A 19,764-nucleotide genomic window follows, 5' to 3' on the forward strand; every position below is an offset into this window, starting at 1 on the left:
CCTTTTCTGAATCCTCTCAAACAGCTCTAGCGTAGTAAAGAGACTATCTGAGGCTGAGAGAGGTTAAGTTTCTGTGAAAAGTCCAGGGATGCTTTGAGTGAAAGTAGTGGGGAAACTGCCGGGAAGAGCTTTTGACTTTAAGCTTAGATTCAGGGTCAGTTGATAATGGAAAAATTAAATATGAGTGAGAAAGGTATCAAGTTATACTCTAGGCATTTCTTTTTTAAAAAAAGGCTTGTTCTAAAAGAATTAACTGCTTTACTGGCTGATATGTTTGGGTTCAGCTGTTTTAATAAAGAGATTATTTTTTATAATAAAAGGGAGGAAAAGCTTGCTTAACTATTTTAAACATGCCTATGACTTAAGTCTTATTGCTTTGGTCCATGTGACTGTGGCAAGCCACTGCCAATAACCCCTTGAAAGTAGAATCTGGAAAACTAAGAGCACAAAGTAAAAACAAATGTTCAAAGGGATTTATTTTAGGGAGCAGGGTAGGGGCTTAAAAGGCTGGGTCGGCAGGAGAAGGGAGAAAAAGAATAAAACTTAAAGGAAATTGCTCAATTCAATCCACTACTTCTGTATCTTTTACCCTGACAAGATCTCTTACATCTCTTCCATCATGTTCAGAATATAACCCTGAGGCCCAGTGAGCTCCTCACCTATCTAGCAAAGACTTCAATTATGTTGCTTCGATTCTCTTTACTTACACAGGAAAAGAGACCATGACAGTTGTGGAAAGATTTTGAATAATAAGCAATAAGAAAACAAAGGAACTTCTTCTTAGCCCTCAATTATCCAAACAACACAATTAAGCAGACTCTTCTCCTTCCCTCTACTTCCTATGCATTCCAGTCAACTGAGGTCACAGAGGACTGAGATTCAGATGTATGTTTGCTGGAAGTTTTTTTTTCCTGGCACTAATCTCATAGTATCTGAGTTATAAATTATGCTCATTAAATACTTTCTAGAGATTCAAACAAAATGAAAAAGAAAACAAAGTGCCTCCTACTTTTTTCTGTGAAAATAGAGACCTTCTTATCTTAGTCCAAATTGGGCCTGCTGTTTTGCAATGACTAAACTTGGAGGTGGTTCTCTACTCTTCCTTAGGTTTCATATCCATTGCAGTTTACATTCAAATGGCCTTTTTGGTGATAGCTGTGTAATGAACAAAACTTATTAAAGTTACTTTCCGGGAGCCCCCTTTCACTGGAATTAGGCTTGAATAACCCCATAGACTGGTCATCCTCAGAGGGTTGTATAGTAATTCATTAATTTCTTGCCCAGGCAGAACAATTTGTTGAACTGGAGTGAGTTTTTCCATTGCCTCACCAAGAGAAGATTCCAATCTCACAACTTTTCACTCCTGGGTAGGAGAAAGAGAACACAGTAAGTATACCTTCTCCATCCTAGGCCTTTCACAGGATTTCAATATGAATGATTCCAAGCCACACAACGCCACTCTATGCAAAGAGCTTGCAAATTGCTAAACTTTCCTGGATTGCTGAACAAATAAACATTATATGTGTCAGGTCTGCATAGCTAGATGTTGCTATTTATAAGGGTTTTTACAAATTTAACAAAAAAGAGGGCATGTTAATATATAAGTAATCTTTAACTTACTAATGAGATGTGTCCTAAACATTTATAAGTCAATGATTTGGAAGTTGGAATGCGTTGCTCCATAGAAACTGTGTTATATATGTGGTGGTCAGGTTTCTAGGCCAGTCTGCAAAGGCTGATTTAACCCACATGAAGCAGTTATATTAGAGCTCTGGCAGAGGTCCTAGGTCCTGAGAGCAGATGGAAAAGCATGCTTTCTTCCCATTCTTTGTGTCCAAAGAAAACCCAGAGCAAAGACTTAAAAATGGGGAAATCTAAACTGACTTTTCCACTCCTGTACTTGTTTTCACCCTTCTTCCATCTCCCAGGGATCCACTGCTCTTATGTTGTCCAAAGACATCTACTATGACCTTCTAGTCTTCATAGCTGCCAAACTTCCTCATTGCTCCTGGTCCTAACCAGAATGAAACTTCCAAGTGCTCCTGAACATCTAGCTCAGTTCACCTTCACTCTGGTATGAGTGATTAATCATCTCTTAACCTCCAAAAGGTACATCTATGATTAAAAGTTTCATCAATACCAAATGAAAAAAACATACCAAATGAAGCCCAATTGGTGAAATTCTAGGGAAAATAACTAGATGACATGATAACCTTTAGGAAGGTTTGGAACGTGGTAGATATTTGGGGACGTGAAAAAGGAGCTACTAGGTAGACAGCATGGCCCTGCCTGAGAGGCAGCCATAGCAGTCAGTTCACCAAAGCTGTGCCCCTTTCACAGCATCTTTCTTTCCTCCACGTCTGACCACAGAGGGCTCCCTAAAGGTTTCAGATTTTCCCCTAACAACTCCCATGACAACAACGGGTGAAAGGCATTCATTGATATTGTGGGTCTTCGGTGAATTGTGTCTATCTCACTAGGAGTCAGCCGAAAATTCATAGAAAGTTGGTAACATTGTAGAATAGGTGGTGTTATTGGATGACATCAACATAGAACATTTAATGAGAGAAGCAAGATGTCTGAGAGCTCTTAGATCTGGATCAAGCCTTCTGATATTTGTCAAGGGTGCTTTTCTTGAGGACTTTTGTGATTTGCACAGTCTGCCAAGGCCACTGTGGTCAATTAACATGTTAATTAAAGCATAAGTGCTAATGAGGCCAAGATCAGAGGTCAAATCCACATTGGGGCCAGTTGGCTTCAATCCATCCCATATACTCACAGCCCATAGAAGCCTGCCCTCTATCAAGGGGGTCCAGATGAGTGAGTATAAATGGCCTAAGGCACATCCATTTTCAGTGCTGGGAAAACACTACAAAGCACACAGCCAGTGATGGTGAGTCAGCTGCAGTGTCTTCTACAAACTCCAAAACATTTTTAGGAACAGATAGATTCTTGCACAGTGCCTAAAATGCCTATGCCACCCCATCAAAGGGAAAACCCTTAAAGAGCTTCCAAGACCTTTCTTGCTGTGAGAGAAAGATAGAGAGATAGAGAAAGAGATTGTGTGCCTATGTGTGTCTGTGTGTTTCCTTCCCCAGGGGAAAGAATGATACTGGAAATTAGATGAATGTGTGTCCCAGCTGCTTAATCTGCTTGTACTGACCAATAGGAAGAAACAGAGCTAGATCCCAGGTGGCAGGACGGCAGAGGGTTTTATAGGGGGCTGCAGGGCAGCCGCATGCTCAGTACTGAAGCCTTTCTGAAGCATAAATATTATGATTTACAGAGGGTACCTGTGATAATTGGAGAAATGAAGACGCACTGGGTTTCTTTAGGAGAGAATCAGTCATGGAGAGCTGACAAAATCAACAGAGGCTAATAGGAAAACAAAATATATGTGGATGTATTTAGCAGTTGCTGCTAGAATTGTGATTATTCTGAAACTATGCTAAGAACATATGCTAAGAAACAAGGGAGCAGGAGTTTATAGAGTGTATGAAGATGCCCTTATGTTTAATTCAGAATCTTGTTATTTCCAATAATATGTGGACAGAGCAATGGGTCTTAGGGTCAAAGTCTCCATAAAAGAGAAAATAAGAAAGTAAGATAGAGAAGAGATACTGACAGGAGCCCCAGAAAGCAATGGATTCCTCAGAGATAAATATATGGGGATAATTCTTGATAATTAGGCTGTTGTTGCTGCTTCATAATCATACCATTCTTGTAGGAGAAGGAGCAATGGGGGAAATTGTCCTGAATTCAAGCCAGGCAGTCAAGGAGTAACCAATCTTATTTTGGTTGGCAATGCCAACCTCAGAAGGGACCAAGCAGTGCCTCCAGTGGAAGTGACATAACATCCCCTAAAAGATGGTCTTGCCAATGGATCCTGGGAAAAGGGGATCATCATAATATTGCTGTATTGCTTAGATATATGTGAATCTCCAAAGACGTGAGGTGGCTCATCATGTCGTCCAGGTACTTGACAATGAAACAGACAGGTGCACCTGTCTGATAACTGAATGACAAGGCCAGCCTTGTTAACATTCAAATGTGTTATCTGTGCAGGAAGCAAGGGCCTCTCAGGCCGGGCAGCTGACCTCCCTCAAATTCAGCTTGCTCTGCAACAGGCCTCTCCACAAGGTTTTTGCTCAATTCAGTGGAGCTTGGAAATTCACCAACTCCATCACACTCTGCCAACAGAGTGTAGGCTTAGACGGGCACCCATGCCAAAGGGAGCCCCAGCTTTGAAAATATGGCAAACTCCTATGCGCTGTTTTCCTGCTGGCCATTACCTTATGGCTTGTTTCTCACCAGCTGTCTTTCTGCTTTTCTTTTCTGGAAGGCTGCAATCTCTACTGGTTGTAAGCCATGGCCCACTTGCCTATGGGGCAGAAGAGACACAAAAATAGTGAAGACAGTGGAGCAGAGTGGGACATAGGAAGACTCTAATTAAGTGTGAACTCTACTTACCCATCTTTGCCCATTGGTGGGGGCACAGGAAGGGGTTTTGTGAATCCCTTTTTTCCAACCAGCCAGAAAGTCTCTTCTGTGCCTTTGCCCTTATTATAGAAAATACAGAAAATCTTAAACATGCTATAACCGATTTTCCCAATTTTCCTTATTTTCTGGTCAATGGGGTATAAGCATTCAGTTGGGCTCAGAATTGGCTCTGTTTCACCCTCGTCACCATTCCCTGGAGTCTTCCTTCCTACACAGCTTCCTTACTATAGATACCCGAGCCTCAGGCAAGTTCCATAAGCTGACACAGCAAGCAGATGAAAAGTTAACACCATTTGGTGGCACCAGGGTGGCTTAGTTGGCTCAGCTTCCAACTCTTTATTTCCGCACAGGTCATGATCTCAGGGTTGTGAGATCGAGCCCTGCATCGGGCTCCATCCTGGGCATGGAGCCTGCTTAAGATTCTCCTTCTCCCCTTCTCCTTCTGCCCCTTCCCCTCTCTAAAAAAAAGAAAGAAAAAGAAAAATGAACACCATTTGAAGCTGTCATCCAGATGCTTTGTCTACCCACTGTCACATAGCTCCATCGTTGGGAATGTGTGGTTGTTTGGCTTCATAGAAACCAAATATCTGGATGCTGAATTCAAGATTTTGTTTGTCATTTTTGCCCTGATCTTTTAGCCTTAGGCATCCCATTGTCTTTTGTATCTAGAGTACAAATATTCAGAGTCTATCTCCCCCAAACACTCGCCAAAGGCTCTCACGAAATTCAAAAATTGGAATAGATATGGAAAGCAGGCTGTGCAACTTTAAAGGCCAGGGCATCCTGGCTGCTTAGAGCAGTCCACATTTCTTTAAAAAAAACCATTTTATTTATTTATTCATGAGACACACACACACACACACAGAGAGAAAGAGAGAGAGACAGACAGAGAGAGAGAGAAACACAGGCAGAGGGAGAAGCAGGCTCCATGCAGGGAGCCCAATGTGGGACTCAATCAGGGGAATCCAGAATCATGCCCTGACCGAAAGCAGGCACCAAACCACTGAGCTACCCAGGTGTCCCAAGCAGTCTACATTTCTGCAGTGTTCTTTTTTCCTTCCAAGGGATTTTCACAGGTAGAGAGAGACCCCAGGGAAGCCTCCATCTACAGCCCAGTTTCTTGGTTGTCGAGAACCATGGATTCTGAGAAGAAAAAAGGAGTGTAAACTCCATCTGGTCACCCCAGAGCCTAAGTGATGACCTCAGAGGAGCCAAGTTTTCTGCCTCTGCTTCACCCTCCCCTCTTTCCAACAAGCACTCTTCTCAATGTGTTTCACTCTCCTCCTTTCAATTGTCTTTCAACTGTTCTTTCATTTCTTCCAACCCATAAGGGAAAAAAATGTGTTTACTAAGACTGAGAAAAGTAATGGGATGTGTTTCCAACTCATTAACCTGAAATATGGTCTCACTCTTGGCTGATCTCATTTGGAACAGTTCTAAATTGTTTAACTTAGCAATTCAGTTAGATTTGACCCCCTTTAAATATCAAATTCATTTTTCTCTATTATATATCACATATATTCATCCCTTAACAATAATGCAACAACAACAACAATAATAATAATAATAAGCACATTTAATGGAAGAATCTAAAAGCATTTTGCAGGTATTTGGCTCAAGGCTCTGAATAAGCCCACTATAGGCAAGTAGGAAGAGAATACCACAACAGCCCAATCTTCACTAGCTGGCAACCAACTCACCCTAAACCTCAAATAATTGGACTGTTTGGAGCCACTCTGTTTTCAGAAGTGAACAACTTTAAAATATACTCATAACACCTATTATATTTATTCTACCCTCACTATACCAGGTGTAGAAATACAGAAATGGCTCTGTGCTTTAGAAGCTCACAGTGTCGTTAAATAAAAACACTATCAGGCCATGTTTTGGGCTCTAAATACAAGCCCAAATCTTCTGCCCTCCTAAGTTCTTTTCCTCACAGTACCTAGTACAGTGTCTCATACAGAACAGTTGTTTAGTACATAGACTATTCCATTAACTGGAAAACTCAATCCTTGAGTACTTGGAATACTCAAGGTGTCATTGGACCTCACTTTGCTAAAACATACTCTTAAAGCTCAAATTTGAGGATCCCAACTCCCAAGCATATTAGGCTATTTGTCTTGAGATCTAGAGACTATAGGCACAGCATGCCAATCCCCAAAGGAGCTTTGTAGATTCCAGGATTGTCCAGATATTTGGGTGAGTCCTGGGACACACACTGGGATGCCAAAACCAATGATTGCAAAAGAAAATGGGAGTGTTATGGACTCAGGCAAGCTTCCAAATCAAAGAGTATGCAGGGGAGCCCCAGGGGCTCTCTGAGGTTATGGAGCCCATCCAGGAGAATTCTTAGAATCCTAGCTCTCTGTTTACCCACCCTATTTCCAAAATTCTGCTAAAGAGAGAAAAGGGGGAAAACAAGTATGCAACCACTAAAACCTAAAGCAAGCCCTTTGACTTAGTATCAATCCCTAGGCAGTCCTGGAAACCCCCCCCCCCCCAAATAATAGCATCTTACTTTGGCCTGACACTTTTAAGACACTTTGGCATATCCTGTCTTTTTTAATTCTCACAAAACCTCTAGAAGGTGGGCTTATTATTAACTTCATTCTGAAAAGAGGGACACTGAGTTTCATGGAAATTAAATGATTTGTCAATAAGCACGCATAGCTGGAACTTGAACCCAATTTTACTAGAGTCCAAGTTTTACTTATTTTCTTTTTACTATGAGTTAGCTATTTTTATTGAGATATAACTGACATACAACATTATATTAGTTTCAGGTATACAATATAATGATTTGATATATATTGCATGTATACTGTAAAATGTTCATCACAGTAAGTCTAGTTAACAACTTAGACTCCAAATTTTAAATGCTCTTCTTTCTATACCATGTAACTTTTCCAACACCCTGGAGTCAAGGGACAGGTCTAGAGGCCAAAAAGCAACTGTTGAGAATTTTAAAGATTGTGATTAATGAGCTTCCTGATAATCACAGGTCAGAAGAGGCTTCTATGTAAAGAAATGGAAGCACAGAGAGGATAAAATTACTTGTCCAGTGTCACACATTGAGTCATTGATGGGACAAGAATTAGAGACCAGACATTTTGACCTTCATGACTCTGCCAACACAACCTCATTATTTCCTTTTTTTTAAGAGATGGGGGTTGGGGTAGGGCAGAAGGAGAATGAGAGAGAAAAAAAATCTTAAGTGGGCTCCATGCCTAGCACAGACCCTGACACAGGGCTCAGTCTCACAACCCCAAGATCATAACCTGAGCTGAAATCAAGAGTCGGATGCTTAAGTGACTGAGCCACTCAGGTGGCCCCAACCTCCTTAGCTCAATTGCTGGTATATGTGTGCATGTGCACATGTGTGTGTGCACATCCTTATACATGTGCAAACATATATATGAGTGTTAGGTGTTGATGATAGGGGTGGAAGTGGTTGGGGAAAAAGAGAAATCACAAATCAAACAGGACTACAGCTTAGGGGCCTGACAATCAAATCCTATTTGGCCCCAGAATTCAGAGACAAGGTCACAAGTGTCCACCTCTGGCAATGACATAAACTGGCTTAAAACAGCCATTCAGGAAAGTCTTCTCAGAATGTAAATGTACCTAAGAGGCCCTAGTAAATACAGCTGATAAGCCTAGATATATACAAAGGCTCAGCAAGAAGCTTCAGACGTCAGAAAAACAATAACTGAAATAGGACTCATGTAAGAGAAGAGGTAATAAGACGACTTATCACTAGGCAATTAGGAAAGAAATTTTTAAAAAATAGAATTGGCCAGTTACACACTGATGATTTGTTGCCAGTACAGAGGGGATTGGAGCAGGCAGTAGGACAACTTCTCAGAGGCTGAGCTTGTCAACTCTAAATGAGTCCTTCCCCAATCTACCTCAGCTTTCTCAGTTTGATGTCTTTCTTTGTAACCCCCACCCACCTAATTACTCAACTGCACTATGTTCTCTTCTCTCACCCAATCCAATCTACACCTTTGATTCCACTAGGGGAAACAACTAAGTGTTACCACTCCAGTGAAGGAGATAGAGTAGGAAAAGAGTGTTGTTATTGGATCCAATCCTTGAGTCCAAGAGAAGAAGCTCTGATAGAGGAATTTCAAGCATCAGTCAGCTGGAAGGAGAAGATGATTTCAACTACCATCTTTGCCATCACAAAGGCTATCAAATGTGGCCCTTCTGACCTATGTACTAAAGTGATTCTTGCTCTCTAGCAACACAAAGTGAACAAGGGATGGAAATGTTGAATTAGAATTTCTGAAGTGTGCTGGTGAGATGGTCTTATTGGGATATATTGCATGTCCCCAAAGAGCAAGGAGTCTTCTGTCCCCTGGTCCCTAGTATGTAATATCCAATACCTGCCTCTGGTTGGGGGCAGAGGTACAGAGGCAGAAAGGACCTCCCATTTTCTCCTTTCTTTGAGACTTCCTATTCTCTTCTTTCTTCACATTGCTCCTTCCTTTCCCCTGCCCCCCCTTCTCTCTCATTATCTCCCTCTCAATCAGGAAGCCTCTACCACCTCACTAAGCAAAGTCTGACATGGCCTTAGGGGAAGCTCTCCCTGCCTCTTCCTCCAGCTTGCTATAGCATGTTCCCAAATTCCTTGGGGTAAGGAAAACTGTGAAGCTGCAAAGGGTCCTTTTGAAGTAGCCCTGCTTTTGTACTCCAAACACCCAAAGGTATGATTTGTTTTTGTTTTGTTTTTGAGATTTTATTTGGGCTCGATGGGCTCTCAATCCCATGACCCTGAGATCAGGACCAGAGCCAAAACCAAGAGTTGGGCACTTAACCAACTGTCCACCCAGATGCCCCATACCACAATAGATTAACTGTCTTGATTCTTTCCCTTTTGCCTTCCTACAATCTTATCACTAAACCAAAGGGTGATTTTTCCTATTGTTTCTCATCACACTAGAATATAATCTAAAGTCCTTCCAATCGGAGGACAATCATCATATGGTTTCACTTATGGGCAGAATATAAGAAATAGTGAAAGAGATTATAAGGGAAAGGAGAGGAACTGAGTGGGAAAAATTAGGGAGACAAACCATGAGAGACTCCTAACACTGGGAAACAAACAGAGGGTTTCGGAAGGGGAGGTGGGTGCGGGAGGGGGGGAGGGGGCAATGGGTAACTGGGTGATGGGCACTGAGGAAGGCACTTGATGGGATAAGCGCTGGGTGTTATACTACATGTTGGCAAATCGAACTTAAATAAAAACAAATGTAAAAAACAATGAAGAAGTTGTCTATTCCAAAGATATGATTGTTCCCGACTGGAATTTGGGGGGCAATAAAAACCATGGGGGTGTGGGCATATGTCTCCTTTTCAGTTGCAAAATTGTCACCTTTTCAGCTCTTCAGCTTTTAAATGATGGAATCTGTGCCCAGCAATACTGAGAGGAAAGTGCCTCAGGAAATAAAGCCACCTTTATCCTCCTCTGCTAAGAAATGTCAATATAGAGAGGGATCACAAAAGCCTTGAGTGATGTGATTCACTGTTCAAATAATATTGCCACTCCCATCATCTCACTGAGTTTTCTGGAGAGGTGGGAAAAGAACCTCTGTCCACTCATAAATGACTCATCCCATCTGCTAGAAGATATTAGGATCCATTGGAAGTGAAAAACTAGAACTAGCAAGGAAAGGAAGTGATCAACTAGAATCAAACCTTCCAAACTTTAACTTCTGAAATTCTTTTACATGTAAATTGCCACTATTTGAGGAAGGCTTGCCAATGACAGGAGCAAAGTGTGCATCACTCAGTACCTGGGTTTTGCTTTGCCCAAGTATAATCACTGAGAAAATGACTCTCATGCACCATGGTACCATAGAAAGAGCACTGAGTGAGGAGTCAGACCTCCTGGGTTTTGGCCTGATTCTGCCATCAATTGACTGTGTGACCCTGATCAAGTTACTTCACCTCTCTGGGCCTTGGTTCTTTGTCTAAAAATGAAAAAGTTAGATGATCAGATGTCTAGAGTCTCATACAAATGGAGAAGCCAGGGGCTCTGGGGTTACCAGAGGAAGATGAAAAGAATCCAGTGGAGATGGCAAAAAAGAAAGAAAGAAAAGGGAAAATTATCTAATCCTGAATCCCAGATCAAGAGATAGACATAACAGAGAAAAGGTGCTACAAAATGTTTGTCTTTCACAGGAACTGACTTTATTCCTCCTGGTCCTTGGGAAAAGACATAAAGCCACTCTGTAAATGGAGGGGGGTGTCAATGGTATGGATGAAAAATTAGAAAGGTGACCACTGAGCAGGCAAATAGACTTTGGCTTATTGAATCATGTCTGGAATTGCCAAAGATGAAACAAAATGGAAGTTAGAAGATGTAAATAATAGTGCAACTCACTGAAAAGCCAAATTCTGGGCAATCCTTTAAGAAAGAAAGATGCAGCTCATAGTCTGAAAAATTCAGAAGGAGTTCTAACAATCCTCCTCACTGTAGCCATATTTTAAAGAGAAGAAAACTGAGGCAAAAAGGAACACTCTCTTGGGACCATAAATTGGCTTGGAAATTCTGCCCAAATTATAGCTCTAAGTCTCAGACATCCAGGTAAACCCTTTCGGCAGATGTGTCCAAGTGGTTTGATTAAAACACACACAAACACACACACACACAAACACACACACAAACACACACACACACACACACACACACACACAAAAGGACATTATACCCTGAGCTCTGTCCTTCCTCGAAGCTCCACTTCATAGCCCTCACTCAGAGCTTGAAGAATTGTCACCGTGCTATGACTGACATGAATGCGGTAGGCTGTAAAAGAAAGACAGGTGTGATTTTGGATTCTTCCAGGTAAAATCAGTGAGAAAATATTAATGTAATAAATACCCCCCTCCTTTTTTTTTTTTTAGTGACTCTACACATTTTATTTTTTTTTAATTTATTTTTTATTGGTGTTCAATTTACTAACATACAGAATAACCCCCCGTGTCCGTCACCCATTCACTCCCACCCCCCGCCCTTCTCCCCTTCCACCACCCCTAGTTCGTTTCCCAGAGTTAGCAGTCTTTATGTCCCCCCTCCTAAATGAAGGAGACCCTAAGGAAAGTCCCAGAGAGAGAGAGAGAGAGCTTCAGGTAGGCTTTCACAGGAGGAGGAAAAGAGAGTGGTGGCCTTCTTCTCCAGGCCCAAATAAGGTGTTAGCTATAGCACCTATCAGCCTCCTACACACTATCTCAGATGAAAGGCCATGCAATAGAAAGGTGTTAATTTAACTCCAGGGTTGTGTTTGAGAAACCAGCTACCACTACTGTGCTCTCAGCTGAAATGTGACCTCCTCAGAGGGAAGTTAGGCTCTAGCAGCTTCATCCACAGGCTACTGCTAAAGCAGAGCTCCCGAGGTCTATATATCCTACTTAAGAGACAAAAGGGTGTCTTTTAACATGCACATTCGTACAACTATCTTCCAATACTGCTGCACTTAAAATAACATCAATAAAAAAAATGCCCCAAGATCTCTGTCAACATTCTATGGCAATTATAGATTTATAAATTTCCTTTGGGTAGATGCATCTAGCTGTGTACACACACGAGTGTATCTTTTCCAACTAATGAGCCCAACTTGGGATAAGAGTGTTAACATTGTGGACTATGACTAAAAATTTTATGTAGCAACTAAGTGGAATTCTTTGGTGAAGAACAATCATTTATTATTAACTCAGATAGTATCCTTGACTTTCTTGAAAAGTATTATCCTATGAAGTAAGATCTTGTTCAAGTTGAGTCTTAAATACAAGTCCAAGAGTTATTCCCACACATACTTGAGAAAATAATTCTTTTAGAAGCTGAGAACAATCTAAGCAGGAAGGCATGGCTGGAAAGAATTTCAAGAAATTTCTATGTGTTCTCGTAATAACTTGCAGATAATAACATAACATAATAACATAACTTTCCTTCGAGCTCAATATTGTTATTTGTGTCTTACTCACTAATCCATGGTCACCCAAAACCTCTGCTCAGAAAGGGTTCCTAAAAGCCACATGCTCATCTAGGTGCCCCGCTAGCCAGCCCCCTGTGCCCCATTCCACTAGCATCTGGTGGTCAGTCATAATCCTACTAGCGAGGAATACACAGGTCAAAAGAGAGAGACAGCTCATTCCAACTAGCACTCAGGGGTGTGGCAAGGAGAATCACTCCAGAACTGGGTCACCAGCTACTTCTATTCCAGAGTAAGTGAATTCAACTGGGCATAAAGTGGATATTGATGAAATTAATTTTTAATAGACCTATGACATATCCTGGTCTCATATTCAACATGAGGCTACCTCTACAAATCTTCAGTCAGGTATGGAGCTTAATGCCCTATTTTGGTCCCAGTCATTAATTTCCAGAAAAGCACACTAACCAGCTCTTTTAGTGCTGAGACCACATATGTCTGCTTCTTTGTTTCCCTCACAATGCCTTCCTTGCATAGTCAGTACTTTTTTTTTTTTTTTTTTTTTTTTTAATTTTTATTTATTTATTTATGACAGTCACAGAGAGAGAGGCAGAGACACAGGCAGAGGGAGAAGCAGGCTCCATGCACTGGGAGCCCAATGTGGGATTCGATCCTGGGTCTCCAGGATCGCGCCCTGGGCCAAAGGCAGGCGCCAAACCGCTGCGCCACCCAGGGATCCCGCATAGTCAGTACTTAACAAACAATTGCTGTGTATGATTCACTCTTTTCTTCTTCCTAGCTGATCACTGGACAAGGTGCTACCTAAATCTGAAAATTCAGTTTCTGCTCTCAGCTCTCTTTCCAATATGAAGTGAGTGGAGTTTCCCTGGTGCAGACCAGAATATGACTTCAGTCTTCTACAAGCTTACATCAGTCCAGTGTGCTGTGCCAAATCTGCATTGTGATTCCATGATCAATTTCACTTCATCTTGGGTTGCACTTTAAGAGCAGTCATATGCATGCAGTGGTTCCTGGATGACTACTTCCATGGCTTCTGCCATGTCTGTGGAGTTCGAAGACTTTCCCAGATGTGAGAAAATTTATTCTGACAACAGCTTCTAAGTTCTGTGCTGCCTCCTTAATCATGGCCGCACATGCTAGATTGACTAAGACTGGACCCATTGTGCAAGCCCATTTCTGCACATGAGTGATGAGGAGTGGGGTCAGACAGAGCACCACCCACTGTGATATAGGCCACCATATCATCAGGGACTAGTCTGCATATACTGCTGGAGTTTGGGAAGAGTTTATCTTGTCTAGCAGCTGCCAAAGCCAGGGCTTCTACGAGCTTAAGTGATTTTAAATAGAATACCCATGAAACCTGTGTATAGTACCTATTATTGTTTTCTGTGCTTTTCCTATATTAGTATAAACAAATTTTTGCTCAACCATGATAAAGGTAAAGGTATGTTGTGATTCTGACATTGCCTTAGTACCAGCAGAAAATAACCAATAAAGAGGTGCCAGTAACAGACAGATGGCGTAAATGTTTACAGTTTTATTCTCAAAGAAGGGGGAAAGAAATGGTATTTTGACACCATGCCTGTTTTGATAGAAACTAAAGGTTTTATATACAGGCAAATTGGAATTAATTATTTCAAAATTCCAAGCTCCTTAGACTGAGGGATTATTGCTAGCTAAATTCAATGGGGCTATTTGATAAAACCAGAACTCCTGGGATCCTAACTAGTTCAGAAAGAGGACTAGAGCAGCAAACAGCATTTGGGTGGGAGGCAGCTGATTCTGTGTGTGTCTCCACAAACTATTTGAAAAACTAAAAATGCCAGTCCCCTACTTTCTCTTTTCTAAACATGTCTTCCCCGAACCCACTAGGCTAGCCATTTTTTTTCTTTACCCAAAGGACATCTTTAGTTGCTTCAATCAAATTGACTATTTCAGTGTCACTTAGCTACAGCTTCATTTCTGTAACAAGAAAGGTACATGTTTAATACAACATCACCCCCTACTGGCTTGCCATTAGAAACCAGGAAAAAAATGTGTGTAAAATCTTAATCTTCTCAAATTATCTTACTTTTTCAAAAAACATTAAAACATCAGGTATTCTGCTCTCCTTCCCTCTCTTGAAGAATAACCACTTTTTCAACGATAGGAGATTACCATCCCATCCCATCACTTAGAGACTCACGTAACCCTGTTGATTCCATCCGAGAAGCTGTGTTCACAGTGTCTCCAAATAGGCAGTATCTGGGCATGGTAAGGCCCACCACTCCAGCAACAACTGGCCCTGTAGAGTAGCAGTCAGTTGGCATTATAGTCAACAGGTATACAGACAGATGCTTAGATCTGTCAACGGGGACAAATAAGCATAAAAGCCAAACCAGAAAGGCCTCAGCAGAGACTCAGGATCCAAGCATGTTTGTTGCAATTAAAAAAAAAAAAAACTGAGCCTTTGTTATGTCTTAGGGTTGGAAAGAGGGATCTCATGGGGCTATTCATTTCCCAAGAGAATTATTGCTAAGACAATTGGAAAATCTGAAAAGAAGTAGAATTGATTTTCAATCATTTGTGTTAGGGACATGGACAAGCAATATGCATAGATAATTGAAGAATTTTTAAAAATATTTTATTTATTTATTCATGACAGAAACACACAGAGAGAGAGGCAGAGACACAGGCAGAGGGAGAAGCAGGATCCATGCAAGGAGCCCAACGTGGGACTCGATCCCGCGTCTCCAGGATCACACCCCGGGCCGAAGGCAGCGCTAAACCGCCACCCGGGCTGCCCTTAAGAACATTTTCTATTTGCCATTAGAATGTATTTTGTTCTTACATTTCAATATGGCCATGTTAGGTGTTCAGACAGTGAACATTACTTGAAAAAAATTTCAGAGACCATTTTGAAAACCTAATTCAGGAGTATCTAGAAAGTTCTCCACCATTACATTTCTGGACTCTGCTTTGTTTCTATTTAAAATGGTTCAACATTATCTTTTTGCTATTTCCTGAGTTTAAAAAAGAAATTAAGTGTTTTTTGCTTCAAAAAGTTATTTCTTTAAAAAAAAGTTATTTCTTTAATTTATAAGGATAAAAATAAATAAGAACTACAAAACTCGGGCAGCCCAGGTGGCTCAGCAGTTTAGCGCCGCCTTCAGCCCAGGGCCTGATCCTGCAGACCCGGGATACAGTCCCACAGCAGGCTCCCTGCATGAAGCCCGCTTCTCCCTCTCCCTCTGCCTGTGTCCCTGAGTCTGTCTCTCTCTCCCTCTCTCTCTATGTGTCTCTCATGAATAAATGAATTAAATATTAAAAAAAGAACTACAAAACTTACGTTTTTCATACTAATTCATTTCTTACCCATTCATATGCATTAATAGAGCACTGAGCTAAGGCACCATGATGAATAAAAAAGAAATGTAACACATGGTCTCAGTTCTTTACGAGTTTATAGTCAAAGAGAAGAGACTACTAAACAAGAAGCAACTAAGCAACAACCCGAGACAATGTATAATTGAAGTAACATAAATGGTAAAAGCAAAAGTGCTGTAATAATTTAGAAAATGGGAAGGGTTTTCTTTTTTTGGGGGGGGGGAAGGGTTTTCTTATTAGGACATGGTTCAGTCAAGAAGAATGAAGAAGGCGGGATTTTATTTGAATCTTGATGGGTGGGTAAGATTTGAGTAGGAGAAAAGGGACATGAATCATAGATTTGTGGTTTAGATTGAGCATGGAATCTTGGGAAGCTCTTAGAGAAAGCAGTCAGCCTAGTTCAGGGGCTAGGGAAAAACTGGAGTCAAGATTGAATATTGGGCTGCACAAGATTGAGGACCTTGAACCACTAGAGAATTTTGAGCAGGGAATTATGTGACAATGATTTTTTCCTTTTTTCTTCTCAGATCAGTGTATAGAATGCATTAAAAGGGGAGAAAGTAAAATCAGGGAAACCTGTTAGGTGGCTGTTGCTATAATGCAAGCATAAGGTTGTGAATACAGGGAAGGAGATGATGGGGAGGTGAAAGAGAGACATTGTGAAAGGAGAATCAACAGATTTATTGGCTAACAACCATGAAGAAATTGGCGTGGGCTTATGGTTTGTGGAAAAGGTGACTTGAACTTTTAGACATGTTGAATTCGAAATAATGGTGAACCATCTAAGAAGACATATACTGAAGAGCATTGGAGATGTGGAACTGAAGCACAAATGAGAGGTGAGGACTTTTCTTTAAAAGAAAAATACTGAACACTTGCTGTGTGCTAAGCATTCAGGATGCAAACATGAGTAAGAAAAGTTTCCTGTCCACAACAGGGATGTCCACTCTCACCACTGCTATTCAACATAGTACTAGAAGTCCTAGCCTCAGCAATCAGGCAACAAAAAGAAATAAAAGGCATTCAAATAGGCAAAGAAGAAGTCAAACTCTCCCTCTTCACAGATGACATAATACTGTACATAGAAAACCCAAAAGACTCCACCCCAAGATTGCTAGAACTCATACAGCAATTCGGCGGTGTGGCAGAATACAAAATCAATGCCCAGAAATCAGTGGCATTTTTATACACTCACAATGAGACTGAAGAAAGAGAAATTAAGGAGTCAATCCCATTTACAACTGCACCCAAAAGCATAAGATACCTAGGAATAAACCTAACCAAAGAGGTAAAGGATCCATACCCTAAAAACTACAGAACACTTCTGAAAGAAATTGAGGAAGACACAAAGAGATGGAAAAATATTCCATGCTCATAGATTGGAAGAATTAATATTGTAAAATGTCAATGTTACCCAGGGCAATTTACACATTTAATGCAATCCCTATCAAAATACCATGGACTTTCTTCAGAGAGTTGGAACAAATCATCTTAAGATTTGTGTGGAATCAAAAAAAAAAAAAAGGTTTGTGTGGAATCAGAAAAGATCCCGAATAGCCAGGGGAATATTAAAAAAGAAAACCATAGCTGGGGGCATCACAATGCCGGATTTCAGGTTTTACTACAAAGCTGTGGTCATCAAGACAGTGTGGTACTGGCACAAAAACAGACACATAGATCAATGGAACAGAATAGAGAATCCAGAAGTGTACCCTCAACTTTATGGTCAACTAATATTCGATAAAGGAGGAAAGACTACCCACTGGCAAAAAGACAGTCTCTTCAATAAATGGTGCTGGGAAAATTGGACATCCACATGCAGAAGAATGAAACTCGGCCATTCTCTTACACCATACACAAGATAAACTCAAAATGGATGAAATATCTAAATGTGAGACAGAATCCATCAAAATCCTAGAAGAGAACACAGGCAACACCCTTTTTTAACTTGGCCATGGCAACTTCTTGCAATATACATCCATGAAGGCAAGAGAAACAGAAGCAAAAATGAACTATTGGGACTTCATCAAGATAAAAAAGCTTCTGCACAGCAAAAGAAACAGTCCACAAAACTAAAAGACAACCTACAGAATGGGAGAAGACATTTGCAAATGACATATCAGATAAAGGGCTAGTATCCAAGATCTATAAAGAACTTATTAAACTCAACACCCAAGAAACAAACAATCCAATCATGAAATGGGCAAAAGATATGAACAGAAATTTCACCAAAGAAGACATAGGCATGGCCAATATGCACATGAGAAAATGCTCCGCATCACTGGCCATCAGGAAAATAGAAATCCAAACCACAATGAGATACCACCTCACACCAGTGAGAATGGTGAAGATTAAGAAGACAGGAAACAACAAATGTTGGAGAGGATGCGGAGAAAGGGGAACCCTCTTGCACTGTTGGTGGGAATGTGAACTGGTACAGCCACTCTGGAAAACTGCGTGGAGGTTCCTCAAAGAATTAAAAATAGACCTGCCCTACGACCCAGCAATTGCACTGCTGGGGATTTACCCCAAAGATTCAGATGCAATGAAACGCCGGGACACCTGCACCCCGATGTTTATAGCAGCAATATCCACAATAGCCAAACTGTGGAAGGAGCCTTGGTGTCCATCGAAAGATGAATGGATAAAGAAGATGTGGTCTATGTATACAATGGAATATTACTCAGCCATTAGAAATGACAAATACCCACCATTTGCTTCAACGTGGATGGAACTGGAGGGTATTATGCTGAGTGAAATAAGTCAATTGAAAAAGGACAAACATTATATGGCCTCTTTTCATTTGGGGAATATAAAAATTAGTGAAAGGAATAAAGGGAAAGGAGAGAAAATGACTGAAAATATCAGTGAGGGTGACAAAACATGAGAGACACCTAACTCTGGGAAACAAAAAAGGGGTAGTGGAAAGGTGGGCGAGGGTTTGGGGTGACTGGGTGATGGGACTGAGGGGGGCACTTGGCGGGATGAGCATTGGGTGTTATGCTATATGTTGGCAAATTGAACTCCAATGAAAATTTTTTTTTTAAAAAAAGATAAGGTTCCTGTCATCAAGAAGCTTATAGTCTAAGGGTGTCTGGCTGGCTTGTTTGGTAAAGCAAGTGACTCCTGATCTTGGGGTTGTGAGTTCAAGTCCCATGTTAGATGTAGAGATTACTTTAAAATTTTTTATTTGTTTTTTTTTAAAGATTTTATTTATTCATTCGTGAAAGACACAGAGAGAGCAAGACAGTGACACAGGTAGAGGGAGAAGGAGGCTCCCCACAGGAAACCCAATGTGGGACTCGATCCCAGGACCATGAAATCATGCCCTGAGCCTAAGGCAGATGCTCAGCCACTGAGCCACCCATGCAACCCACTTAAGAAATTTTTTAAAAGGGGCATTCAGCTGTCTCAGTCAGTAGAGCATGTGACTCTTGATCTCAGGGTCATGAGTTCAAGGCTTACATGGGCCTACTTAAATTTTTTTTTAACTTTTAAAAAATATTTTTTTTATTTATTTTAGAGAGTGAGTGTGTGCAAGCAAGTGAGGGGGTAGGGGGAGAGAGAGAAGGAGAGAGAATCTCAAGCAAACTCCCTGCTGAGTGTGAATTCCACAACCCTGAAATCATGACTTGAGCCAAAACCAAGAGTTGGATGCTCAAGTGATTAAGCCACTTGGGCACCATCCTCCCCAAAGAATTAAGAAGCCTAAAGTCTAATGAAGGAGAGACATATAAACAGATTATGCTGTTGACTATAAGAAGGATCAATAGAAAGAAGCAAGAGTAGAAGCAAGGAGATGTTATTGCAGTGATCCAGGCAAAAGATGCTGGTGGCCTAGACTTGAATCATGAGAGGCAAATACAGACAAGACAGATTCAAGAAATATTTAGAAGATAAGATGCTTAAGACTTGGTAAATGGTTGAATGGTGAAATTCA

The 19,764-nt window shown here is 41.0% G+C and overlaps 1 protein-coding gene across 1 annotated transcript in view; it reads right to left on the minus strand.

Moving 5' to 3' along the window:
* Positions 1-477: 477 nt before the first annotated feature.
* Positions 478-19,764, minus strand: part of GUCY2F (guanylate cyclase 2F, retinal) — a 98,720-nt gene continuing 79,433 nt past the window's right edge. Inside the window, exons 15-19 of the mRNA XM_038586579.1 lie at positions 14,644-14,742; positions 11,220-11,314; positions 4,471-4,559; positions 4,293-4,381; positions 478-1,363 (exon numbers count right to left, since the gene is read on the minus strand). Of these exons, the coding sequence (XP_038442507.1) occupies positions 4,294-4,381; positions 4,471-4,559; positions 11,220-11,314; positions 14,644-14,742 (371 nt within the window). The 3' untranslated portion in view covers positions 478-1,363; position 4,293. The remainder of the gene's footprint in view (positions 1,364-4,292; positions 4,382-4,470; positions 4,560-11,219; positions 11,315-14,643; positions 14,743-19,764) is intronic.

This window comes from Canis lupus, chromosome X, assembly GCF_011100685.1.
Source record: "Canis lupus familiaris isolate Mischka breed German Shepherd chromosome X, alternate assembly UU_Cfam_GSD_1.0, whole genome shotgun sequence".
NCBI classification, from domain to species: Eukaryota; Metazoa; Chordata; class Mammalia; order Carnivora; family Canidae; genus Canis; species Canis lupus.